Raw genomic sequence first — 12,811 nt, 5'->3', positions numbered from 1 at the left:
TTTTGCTGAATATTTCCTCTGGTGGTGTTGTATTCTAGTTCACCATTCATTTTTCTTAAACTGTGCACCTAAACTTCATCATCTCTTCGGGGTTCTAATATACGAAGGTTATGTCTTCAGGCCAAATAAATGACTACTTTGTTGTCCTTGGAGGGACAACCTGTAATTCTGTTGGGTTTTTTTTTTTTTTTCCAAATTACATTGACCACATGATAATCTTTACAAAACTGCTGGCAAAGACTTATAAATTGATAGGATTTGACCATTGACCCATGCTGTTAATACATTCTACTAGACTCTTACATTTTGTGAAGTTGTTCTGTTGCTTTAGCTGTACCCTACAGCCAACTTACCCTGTGTACAAAATGGTATTGACAGAGGATTATTAGCCTTTGTTTCTGGTTCATAGAACTTACTTTTTCTTTAATTCAGAGAGAGATTAAGAAGGAAATTGAGAGGAGGAAAACTGGAAAAGAAATGTTGGATTATAAAAGAAAGCAAGAAGAAGAATTAACAAAAAGAATGTTAGAGGAAAGAAACAGAGAAAAGGCAGAAGATAGGGCAGCTCGAGAGCGTATAAAACAGCAGATTGCCCTGGTGAGTGTTGTTTATTTTTAATGCTTGACTCTAGAACATTGGTGAAATTGTTCTTCCAGGCACAGTGGTTTTGGTTTACTATCAGACAGGGTGCATAGAAACAGTAGATTTTAGTGACTGAGAGAGTACTAATTCTCAGTTTTCTTTTACTAGAAATTGTCTCTTTAATTAAAATACATTTAAGATTAAAACTGAGATAATCTTTTGAAGCAATTTTTCTCCATGTTATGTTATGAATTTTATCAGTAGTTAAAGATAGTTTTCAAGATTCTCAAGGAAAGAAGCCAAGAATTTGCTCCCTCACAGTCTCCTCTAGTCATAAGCATTCTTTTTTAGGACATTCAAAGGATTTAGGCACATGAAGCTTAGGATGGTTTTGCATCAGTTGGTTTTAGAATTAAGCAGTTGTAAAACTTATGAAAGCCTCCTTTCTTAATATTGTTTGTTCATGAATTCATTCAGTAAATATTGATTATCTACTGACCATGTTCCAGGCTTGAGAGAGTGACCAAAATCAAGTCTTGTTTGTTTAACAATAACTGTGATCCCTGACAGTTGATAAAACTAAAAAATGTCAGATCCAGAGTGATGAAGTTCATGTATGGTTTTAAGGAATTCATGCGTATCTGTGTTCCATATTTTGGAAATGTGTAACTAGATATTTCTGGCAGTGAAAGATAATTAATATCTAACAACTGTTTTCAAGGACCGTGCAGAGAGAGCTGCTCGGTTTGCAAAGACAAAGGAAGAAGTAGAAGCTGCTAAAGCTGCTGCCCTGCTGGCCAAACAGGCAGAGATGGAAGTCAAGAGAGAGACTTCCACAAAAGAAAGAAGGTACTTTATTTCTTGCTAAAGTATATGTATGTATGTGGCGGCTAAGGAGAAAAGCAGTTGTGGGCTTCTCTTTAACACTGACTTATTCTGTGGCTTAATAAATAGTTCCAGAAGAATATACTGATCAGTTGGCAGCTGCCAATGGTATTTGTCATTGAATGTGAATGTATAGCGTTACAGTACTAAATACATAATGTTTTAAAGAAAGCCAAAATCTCTTTCAAGAGACAGAAAGCATGTTCATCAAAATGGTTATAGTGATGAGACCTCACAGAGGATATAAAATGGTTGGATAGCGTCACCAACTCAGTGGACATGAGTCTGAGCAAACTCTGGGAGACGATGAAGGACAGGGAAGCCTGGTATGCTGTAGTCGATGGGGTTGCAAAGAGTCGGACATGACTTAGAGATTGAACAACAGTGACATGTGTACTGGAATTCTTCAGTTGTCAGAATATCAAATCAAATAGGATTAAGCAGAAGAGGGAATCCCCTGGCTCTGCACCTGGGAGTTACAGTGATAGATTTGGTTAGGCATCGCTAGATCCAGGAACCTAAAGGGTATCGTTACACCTTTTCTGTCTCTTTTTAATCTCCTGGTTTCTGTTTTAGCTTTATTCTCAGAGAAACTCTTTAGATATTGTCAGGAGAGCCTGGCACCTTCTTGATCTTGAGCTTCTGATCCTAGAGAGGAAAGAAGTGAATTCTCATTCACTGAGAATTCTGATTGGTCCTGCTTGGGTCAACATGGCCATTTCAATACCAATCACTTTATCACATGTATGGGCTAGCTGATTGGGGTAGTAGATGTGCCCACTCCTATGGTGAAGGAGATACGAGAAATATTACTGATAATCATACCAGAATGAGTGACATATTGGAGGGATTAGGCAGTTCCCCAAACAGAAGTGTGTTACAAAGACAGAAATTCAGATTTCTAGTACATACTGCTAGTAGGATTACTGTTAATACTTATCTTCTTCTCTGTACTTTTCTGTATTTTCCATATCAGAAAATTAACAAGCATTACTTTTGTAATCAGAATAATTACTTTAAAAATGTTTGTTGATTCATTTATTTTTGGCTGTGATGGATCGTAATTGCTGCGCATGGGCTTTCTCTAGTTGTAGTGAGCAGAGGCTACTCTTTGGTTGTGGTGAGCAGGCTTCTCATTGCAGCAGCTTCTTGTGGCAGAGCAGGGGCTCCAGAGCACAGGCTTCAGTAGTTGTAGCACATGGGCTTAAGCGCCCCAAGGCATGTGGGTCTTCCTAGACCAGGAAGTAGACCCATGTCCCCTGCATTGGTAGGCATATTCTTAACCACTAGGCCACCAGAGAAGAGCAGAAAAATGACTTTCTAAGAACTATTTCCCAAAACAAATCAAATACCTAAGAATATATTTAACAGAAGTGTAAAACTTATACACTGAGAACTAGAAAACATAATTGAAACAGTTAAAGAAGACCTAACTAAATACATAGAAAGATACTTTGTTTTCATAGATCAGAAGACTTCTTATTGTTAAGGTGGCAATTACCCCCAAGCTGATTGACAGATTCAACACAGTCCCTATCAAAATCCCAGTTGGTTTTTTTGCCAAAATTTTTGCGGGGATCGGATTCTAAAGTTTATATGGAAATGCAAGGTACCCAGAGCAGTCTGGAAAAAGAACAAAGTTCTCAGACTTCCTGATTTTAAATCTTAACTACAAAGGTACATCAACGAAGATATTGTGGTGTTGGCATAAGAATGGACATACAGATTGATGTACAGGCATACCTGGTTTGTTGTGCTAATGCTTTATTGTCGTTTTTTACAAATTGAAAGTTGTGTGGCAAACCTGTGTTGTCAGTTGATCACATTTTTTGCAATAAAGTATTTTTATTAAGATATGTACATGGTTTTTCTAGACATATGCTATTGCACACTTATTAGACTATAGTATAAATATAGCTTTTATGTGCACTGGGAAACCAGAAATTCCCTGTGACTTCCTTTATTATGATAACTTAATTGTGGTGGTGTGGAATCAATATCTCTGAGGTACGCCTATAAGAGGAATTTGAGTCTCTAGAAGTAAACCTGTATCTTTATGATCAGTTGATTTTTGAAAAGGATACCAAGACCATTCAATGGGGGAGAGAATGGTCTCTTCAACAAATGCTTCTTGGGCAAGTGGATATCCACGTGTAAAATAAACTTGAACCATTATCTCACACACCATATGGATCATCTACGTAAGTGTGAAAGTTAAAAAGTATAAACTCTTGTTGAGGGCAGGAAATAAGGACGTCTTGTGATCTTGGACTAGGCAGTCCTCTTAGACATGACAGCAAAAGCACAAGTGACAAAAGAAACCAACAGATAAGTTGGGCTTCACCGAAATGAAAGACTTTTGCGCCTCAGAAGATATCAAGAAAGGGAAAGGAAACCCACAGAATTGGAGGGGCTTCCCTAGTGCTCCAGTGGTTACAACTCCATGCTTCCACTGGAGGGGCATGGGTTTGATCCCTGGTCAGGGAATTGAGATCCCGCGTGCCATGTGGTGCAGTTAAAAAAAGAATCGGAGAAAATATTTAGGCCATATATTTGATAAGGGACGGGTAACTGGAATATAAAAAGAAGACTTGAAATCAACAACAAAAAGCAAACAATCCAATTTGAATATAGAGAAAGGATTTAAATAGATGTTTTCCCAGGGAAGATACACAAATAGTCAATAAGCACATGAAAAGATGCTCCTCATTATTAGTCATTAGGAAAATCAAATCAAAACCACACCTTCTAGGATGCCTCAATTTAAAGTGACCACCAAGTCTCAGCAAGAATGTGGAGATTTTGGAAGTTTCCTGCATTACTAATGGGATTATAAGTGGTACAACCACTTTGGAAAAAACAACCTGGCAGTTTCTCAAAATGCTAAGCAATTCTGCTCTTCAGTATACATCCGAGAGAGCTGAAAACAGTCTCCACGCAAATACCTGTGTGTGAGTATTCATAGCAGCATTCTTCATTATAGCCAAAACGTGCTAATAACCAAAATGTCCGTCAACTGAAGAATGGGTAAACATGCTGGATCCCATACAGTGGAGTATTATTCACCAAAAAAAAGAATGGTGCAACATGTACGAACCTGAAAACAGAATGCTGTATGGCAAAAGCCAGAAGCCACCCATCTTACGATTCCATTGTATGAAACGCCAGAAACAGATAGATCCACAAAGACAGAGCAGACGAGAGGGGTGCCAGGGGCAGGGAGATGGAGGCATGGGACCAACTGCTGATGGGCTTTCGTTCTTTCTGGAGGGATAGGGATATTCTGGAATTAATGATGGTTGCACAGCTCTGACTATATTAAGAACCACTGAATTGTATATTTTAAAAGGATGAATTTTATGTGAATTATATTTCAAAATAGCTGTTGGTAAAAATAATGCGATTTCACTGTGAAAAAATTTTTTTTCTAATTGGAGAAATATTTGACATAATTACTGAACAAGGAGTACAGCATGATGGTTTGATTTACATATATTTTGAAGTGATTGACACAACATGTTCAGCTAACATCCATCTTCTCATAAACACTTGGCCCTTGAATGATGCAAGAGTTGAGATTGCATCCAAGGTTGCGCCACCCTTAGACGTCTAGTCAGAAATCCACGTGTAACTTTACAGTTGGCCTCCGTATCTGTGGGTCTGCATCTGTGGACTGAATCAGCCATGGATAGTGCAGCACTATAGTATATATTGATTGAAAAACATTTCACCTATACATGGACCCGTGCATTTCAGACCCCTGTTGTACAAGGGCCACAGGGAGATAAAATATAAAGAAGAAAAAGCCTTTCCTTGTGGTGAGAGCTCTTAGGATTTACTCTCAACAGCTTTCCCTACACCACACAGCAGTGTTAGCTGTAGTCACCCTATTGTACATTACATCCCCAGTACTTATTTGCCTTAAACTGGAAGTGTGTACCTTTTGATCACCTTCCTCCAACTCCCCCTCCCTCACTGTCCATAAATTCCTGTTTTCATTACACAGTTTCACTTCCATCTTCTCCTAGATTTACAGTGAGAATTTGTAGAGGTAAAGATGCTGACTTAATTTTCACTTTCTTATAGCACTGTTGCGAGAATTCAGTTCCGTCTTCCAGATGGTTCTTCCTTTACAAATCAGTTCCCTTCTGATGCTCCTCTAGAAGAAGCTAGACAGTTTGCTGCACAGGTAAATTTATGTCATGAGTTGTAATGAAGGTCGATGAATGGGTTATTAAGTGTAAGAGGGAAAAATTTCCAGGCAGAATTGGAAGAGTATGAGTAAGTGGTGACTTATCCCCAGGAGGGAGGCACAAGATTCCTCTGGGATGTTGTGGAGCTTCTGTCATGTATGAGTGCCATATGGGAACAGCATATCTGCTTGTTCTATGAAAAGAGGGATTTGCTGACACCGTATAATAGACTCTAACTGCTCAGTGCATTGAGCTGGAGGAATGAAAAGCAAGTGATTTTCCAGAAGTCTAATCTAAAGAAGCTGTCCTCAATAAAAGATGCAGTTTTTCTTGGTCCTCTGCAAATTTTCTGCAAGTTTCTTAGAATGCTGTGGGGCTAGCAGTTTTCCCACCATCTGCTAATTGGTCACACTAAAGATCAATAATCAGTCTATATTTGGCAACAAGTATCTTCCTCAGGAATTTACTTCCAGAACTTAGCCTTGTTCAAAATCTGAATGGGTGTGAAATAAACATCTTAGAAAATAAGATATGAGTACTTTCCAATTACTTTTTATTCTGACAGATTATATATTCAAAATGAGGCATGTACCAGTATTTCATGTATCACTTTAAGATTGAAATTAGGTTTCAGACTTTTCTACTAGATCTCTTTTGCATTTAGTCAGCTATGTCACTTAATAGGTCCCAATAAAAGGATACCTAAAAAGCTGCTTCCACTGGTGAGCTTAGCTGGACAATAAACTTATTTTATTAACTGTTTCCCCCAAGCTTTAGGTAGGATCCACTCCACATAGCCTTTTCCATTCCTCTTTTGCCTTGGGCCCCCACTTAGGGCCTCCTCAAATGGCCTGCCCTGGCCTGATTCTTTCGCTTCTGCCACAGGTAAGTGAGGCGATCACATGATTAAAGAGAGATCTCTGAATCAGTCATTTTGAATGTGTATGAGTTTGTAATATCTTACTTTAAAAAGGCTCCACTGTAAGGTTTTAAAACTTATTTTTATATTACAGACTGTTGGCAACACTTACGGTAACTTTTCATTAGCAACAATGTTTCCCAGGAGGGAATTTACCAAAGAAGATTATAAAAAGAAATTACTGGATTTGGAACTTGCCCCAAGTGCTTCAGTGGTACTGTTGCCAGTATGTATATGCATGTATATTTTTTCTATTCTTACAGGTCTGTCTGTTCTGCTCTTGATTTTTTCTTATAATTAGATGAAGCAAAAGTGAAAAAATATACTGTGGATAATTAGAATCCAAATTATCCAAAAATGTTAGATTAGTTTATTGTTCCATTATCCTGGCCTTTATATTTGTAATGCTAGTAAAAGACTAAACATACTAAACACATTTTCACCTTCTTCCCTCATCTTTTCTCATGTACAGAAAATGACCAGTCGAACAGGAAAAACAATGTAGCATATCTGTCTAATCTGCTGACTTGGTGTCATGTATTTATGTATGATTGCGGTTTATCCATTTTTTTAAAAAAGTTTTAACATAAAAATCACATTAAGTTTTAAACATACTAATCCTAACAACATTTTAATCTCTGATATTAAAAAAAAGAGGCCCAGAAAATTTAAATGTGCCACCTTAAGTGCCAGAGCTGGGATGAGAGCCTGGGTCTTCCATAGCTTGGTTAGTATGGTAGTGCCCCCAAGGGAGAAGGCAGTGGCACCCTACTCCAGTACTCTTGCCTGGAAAATCCCATGGACAGAGGAGCCTGGTAGACTACAGTCCATGGGGTTGCGAAGAGTCAGACACGACTGAGCGACTTCACTTTCACTTTTCACTTTCATGCATTGGAGAAGGAAATGGCGATCCACTCCAGTGTTCTTGCCTGGAGAATCCCAGGGACAGGGGCCCCTGGTGGGCTGCCGTCTATGAGGTCGCAGAGAGTCGGACACGACTGAAGCGACTTAGCAGCAGCAGCAGTGCCCCCAAATCTGTGGCTTCTCTTTCCCTGCTTTCAGTTATTTAGGGGCAACTGCACTTTGAAAGTATTACATGGAAAATTCTAAAAATAATTCGTAAGTTTTAAATTTCGGGCCGTTGTGATAGTGTGAGGAAATCCCGTGTCGTCCCATTTGGGACATGAATCATTCCTTTGTCCAGCATATCCATACTCTATGCTACCTGCTCATTAGTCACCTTGCAGCCCTCTTGGTTGTCCGATAAGACTGTTGAAATACTGCAGTGCTTGTGTTCGGGTACCACTGATTTTATATAATAGTAGCCCCAAAGCTCAATACTGGTGATGCTGGCAACTTTAATAGTCCCTTGTTGTGCCTAATTTATAAATTAAATTTTATCACAGGTATATATGTGAAGGGAAAAAAGTAGTATATGTGGGGTTTGGTATGATCCGTGGTTTCAGGCATCCACTGGGGGTCTTGGCAAGTATCCCCTGAGATAAGGGTGGATGACTATAGTTCACCCGGGCCGAAAGCAGGGCCTCAAACCTAAAACAGTCCTCTAGTACTCAGGAGTTTTTGGAGTCATTGATATTTGAAATCTTTCTCTTTTTTAAAATCATTAAGACTTTTAAAATCAGAGTTGTTAACTTCATTACAAAAGTTTAGTTGTCTTCAAAGTAATTGGTTCATTTCATTGAGAACTACTTTCTGGTTTCTATGTTGTGATTACTCCTTAAAAGGAAAAGAATTCCAGGAGTTCCTTGAAGTTTATATATACTTGAAAAATGGCAAAAGAAGGCAATTTCACTTTATTGCAGTAAACTAAAATCCATAGGACTTTCCCAGATAAAAAGTTTATCTAGAACCTTGAGTGTGATGTGGTTGGGCTGATGTAGTCTTTATTTTGGTTTCTTTCTTCATTTTTAGGCAGGAAGACCAACTGCATCCATGGTACATTCTTCCAGTGGAGACTTTTGGACATTGTTGGGGACAGTGCTCTACCCATTCCTTGCCATCTGGAGGCTGATAAGCAACTTCTTATTTAGTAATCCTCCTCCTGCACAGACCTCGGTGAGAGCAGCATCATTGGAAACCTCAAACCTTGCATCGTCTAGCAGCTCAGAAAAAAGGTATTTGTGTTTTCCCCATTTGCAAGATATATTAGTAATTCCCTATGTCTTATTCAAAAATGAAAAAAAAAATTTATAGATACTATGCCTTTTTTCTATGTAAAGGGGAAAACCCAGCATGTTCTGAAGGTTTATTGTGTCACCTAGGAAACTCCTTACCTAAGTTTTCTCAGCCATCTTTCTATAAAATCTATTCCATGCTAAGCAGCTTCACTGCTACTGATTTTATTATTTCATTTCTTGGATTCTCTTATTCCATAACAAAAGATATACTTTCTTCAGGTCTAAATAGCAGTATCTTTCTTGTTAGCCATATCTTGTCTGACAAGATACTTCATTCCATTAATTTCTTACAGTCATCACACATAATTACTTTAGAGGGATCATTGTGCTCTAGATAATTTAACTGCCTCTCTGGGTCATTTAGAGAAGACCAAAGTGAGGAAACTGTATATTCACTTGAAAATGGTGTCTCTTTCAGAGAGTTACTTTGGACTGGTTCCTTAACCAAGAGGCCTTACTTTTATGGCACATGGCCATGGTTAGAATGGTAATACTAGTAGACAGCGCTAATGATCTTAGCTCACACCTCTGTTAAAATTCTAAATATTTGAAAGAGGTTAACAGGAAGTATTTTCTTAAAATTTAAGATTATATCCTCTTCTAATAATTAATAGCATAATTTATTACACTATATACATACTGCTGTTCCATACTTTATTGGGACATTAATAGCAAATCCTCACACCAATCTTTGATAATTAATGAAAGCCCTTGCCTCTGTCTGTTGTGAGTGCTAAGTTGCTTCAGTCTTGTCTCTTTGCAACCCCATGGACCATAGCCCACCAGGCTCCTCTCTCCATGGGATTCTCCAGGCAGGAATATTGGAGTGGGTTGCCATTTCCTCCTCCAGGGGATCTTCCCAACCCAGGGATTGAACTCACGTCTCTTATGTCTCTTGCATTGGCAGGTGGGTTCTTTACCCCTAGCACCACCTGGGAAGCCCCTGTCTGCTGTAAGGAGATCCCTGATTTCGTGTCCTGTTGACTGTCTAAATGAAGATTTGAGTGAATATTGTTACGGGCTGATACAGTCTTTATCTTGATGTCCTTCTTAACTATTATGCAAGAAGACCAGTTATATCGTTAGTATATTACTCAAGTGAGGAAGACACAGAAAAATTCTTCTCTTCTTACAGAGCAGTGTTCAAACTAGGTCTTGTTAGGTCTGAATTTTAGAACTCCTACTGAGCAATGAGTGGAAGCATTTCATCCTGAAAGAGCTTGCTGAATGGTTCTTCAAAACTTACTTCAAAGAAGGGGAAAGGTCTTGCACTGGGGCAAAGAATGGGACAAATGTTTGAGTGGGTGAAACTTTGTGTTCCATTATTGCTTTTTCTTTTCCTCTCTAGTATTGGAGAATGTATTGGTTTAAATTTCACCTGTTTCCTTCCCATTTTTAGATGAAGAAGTTTTGTTGTTCTTAATTGTCCATGTAGAAATAAATCACTCTTAAAGATTTTAAAAGAGTTAAGAATTGCTAACTGACCATTTCCATATATTGAGCTATGAATAGAGTTTGTGATAACCACTACGGTACTGTATAAATTATAAATATTTTAGTAGATATATCAACTTGCATAAAAAAGGAGCAATTTAGTTGGCAGATAGTCCCGCTGTTCTAAAACTTAGTAAGTCATCAAAAAATACATGGACATGGGCAACATTTGACTCGTTTGGCGTAGAGAACAGATGGAGTTAAAAAGCACCAAATGTAAGTCAGCGTTCGTAGATACAATGATCTCCCGTGTACTCTCCTTAAACTATAGTTGTCTTTGTACTAAAGGCAGTTTAAAGGAAAAGACTTCGTGTTACTGCTGTTTTCATTTTACATCATTATCCTTTTTCTCCCTCTTTTATCAGGGAACCAGTCAGAAAAAGAGTGCTGGAGAAACGGGGGGAAGACTTTAAAAAGGAAGGCAAGATATATAGATTGAGGACTCAAGACGATGGTGAAGATGAAAACAACACCTGGAATGGGAATTCTACTCAACAGATGTAGTGTGACAAGTACAATATGTGCAAAAATCATTGTTTCTCTTATGATTTAATTCAACTAAAATTCTGCTGGAGAAGTGGGACTGCTTTATGTGTTCCAACTCATCTACAAAGTGTCTCTCTATTCCTGCTTAGTGGGTTAAAGTTGTTTAACTCAGACAAGAGATCAGATAAATGGCTGCTAGGTCCTTGTATATGGTAACCAACTGCTAGAAGCCTAAAAAAAATTGAAGAAGTCTGTGACAGCCTCCCTTTATCAGCTTTCTTATTCAGTATTTCATATGCCCATTTTAGCCCTTTGCTCTCAGATGATACATTTGTTTAGGGCTGTTTTGCTCCGAATCCCTAAGCCAACATAAGGTAACTGTTATGTCACTGAGTAATCCGACTCTGAGTCAGAGCTTTTTAACTAGCCAGCCAGATGATAATTTGGGTTTAACTTTTCTTGCTCATCAGCTGCAAGCAAAATCTTGTAGTTTTTAATCTTACTTAAACACTGAATAAAAAAACTTTTCCAAAAATCAGAATGATCTTATCTTTGCTCTAAGTTTTGTTATTCTAGCATCTTTTTATTGCACAGGGCTCTGTGGAGGTCATGTGTCTCTGAATCCCCCCACCCACCTGTACTGCCTGGAGCTATCCCAGGAAAGGAGGGACCACTTTACCATAAATATCACTGCAGGAGGAAATTTTCTGACACGCACTGATGCTATGTTACTGTCTCTCCTAAGTCAGGGAGGCATCATTTTGTTTGCACAATGTTGTGGCCTTTGTTCTCATTAGATACAAAACAGCTGCTGGTCTATAGCTGGTTCTCACTTTTACACTGGAGTTTTGTTCTCGATGATAGTCACTCTTCAAAGAAATAAAGAACCTGTACTGTTGGGCTTGAAGTAGGGAGTTAAGATTTGCCTCTTGCTCATTTGGTTATTATTAAGAATTTTAGATTCTTAATCTGATTTATATGCTGTGATATGTTTATGTTGGTGAAGACACTAAGAAGGTCTGGAAAAGGGGGCAGTTTTGACTGTTCCTCTCTAACCTTTTGTGTTTAGATTGGAAGATACTTAATGTTGTAGAAGGACCCTGACTTTCTTTTGTAATGAGAGGAGGAAATTTCATCAGAGCAAATTTTGTGTTTCACCTGTGAAGTAACAGTGGTAATAGTGTTGGCAACGAAACAGACCAGATATGTTGTTGGTAGGAGTGAAAACTAGTATAATCTTTCTGAAAAAAATTAGCAGAAACCTTAAAAATTTCATGCTTTTTGATCTAAAAAGTTTTTCTAAGGAATGATAATAAATACAGGCAAAATTTAGGTATAAACTTGTTAAGTTTTATTTATTTTACCTCAGAAACCCAACTGCATGCCTTCTGCAGAATTAACTTATGCTAAGGAAAAATGGGACAATACTAATTCAGCAATTTGATTTCATATATTTATTGACTGTTTGTTATGTGTTCAGGGGAAAAAGCAGGATACAGAGCTGTAGGTACAGTATGATCTCAACTTGATAAACACATCATATATAGTATATGTTAGCATAATGTAAAGAAAGAAAAACCAACAGCAATAAGAGTGGTTTATATTATGATTTTAGTTCTTTTTGCATCCTTATATGTCTTCTCAGTTTTCTGTAATGAAATTACTTTCATAATTTAAGGAAAGAGTTTGAAATAGATATATCTGCAGCAAGCATCTCATTTAAGTAAAGATTTGTCATCTTGAAAAATACAGCAATATGTGAATAAAAAAACAATTTTCAGGTGAAAAATCAAATGCAGATCTTAGAGAAACATACATGAAAAAATGATTCACAATCTTTGAGTATGAGGCTCCTTCCTCAATTTCATATTTTAAAAAGTATATTGGTAAATTCAAAACAGTATGGAAGGCTATAAAATGATGTCTTCACACACTAATCTAGTCTTGTAGATTCGTCTTCTAATCTCGAAGACGTCTTGTCTCCAGAAGTAATCTCTCTCAAGTTTCTCTTGTAGTCTTAAGAAAATTTTTATGTGTACATAGGCAAATGTGTG

General features: G+C 37.7%; 1 protein-coding gene across 1 annotated transcript in view; it reads left to right on the top strand.

The window, feature by feature from the left end:
* Positions 1-11,298, top strand: part of UBXN4 (UBX domain protein 4) — a 29,814-nt gene extending 18,516 nt beyond the window's left edge. Inside the window, exons 8-13 of the mRNA XM_069577685.1 lie at positions 433-597; positions 1,304-1,431; positions 5,554-5,656; positions 6,674-6,805; positions 8,512-8,714; positions 10,637-11,298. Coding sequence (XP_069433786.1) covers positions 433-597; positions 1,304-1,431; positions 5,554-5,656; positions 6,674-6,805; positions 8,512-8,714; positions 10,637-10,775 — 870 coding nt within the window. The 3' untranslated portion in view covers positions 10,776-11,298. The remainder of the gene's footprint in view (positions 1-432; positions 598-1,303; positions 1,432-5,553; positions 5,657-6,673; positions 6,806-8,511; positions 8,715-10,636) is intronic.
* Positions 11,299-12,811: the final 1,513 nt, after the last annotated feature.

This window comes from Ovis canadensis, chromosome 2, assembly GCF_042477335.2.
Source record: "Ovis canadensis isolate MfBH-ARS-UI-01 breed Bighorn chromosome 2, ARS-UI_OviCan_v2, whole genome shotgun sequence".
NCBI lineage: Eukaryota > Metazoa > Chordata > Mammalia > Artiodactyla > Bovidae > Ovis > Ovis canadensis.
Note: the sequence above shows the minus strand (reverse complement) of the source record. Positions and strands in the feature narration are given on the sequence as shown.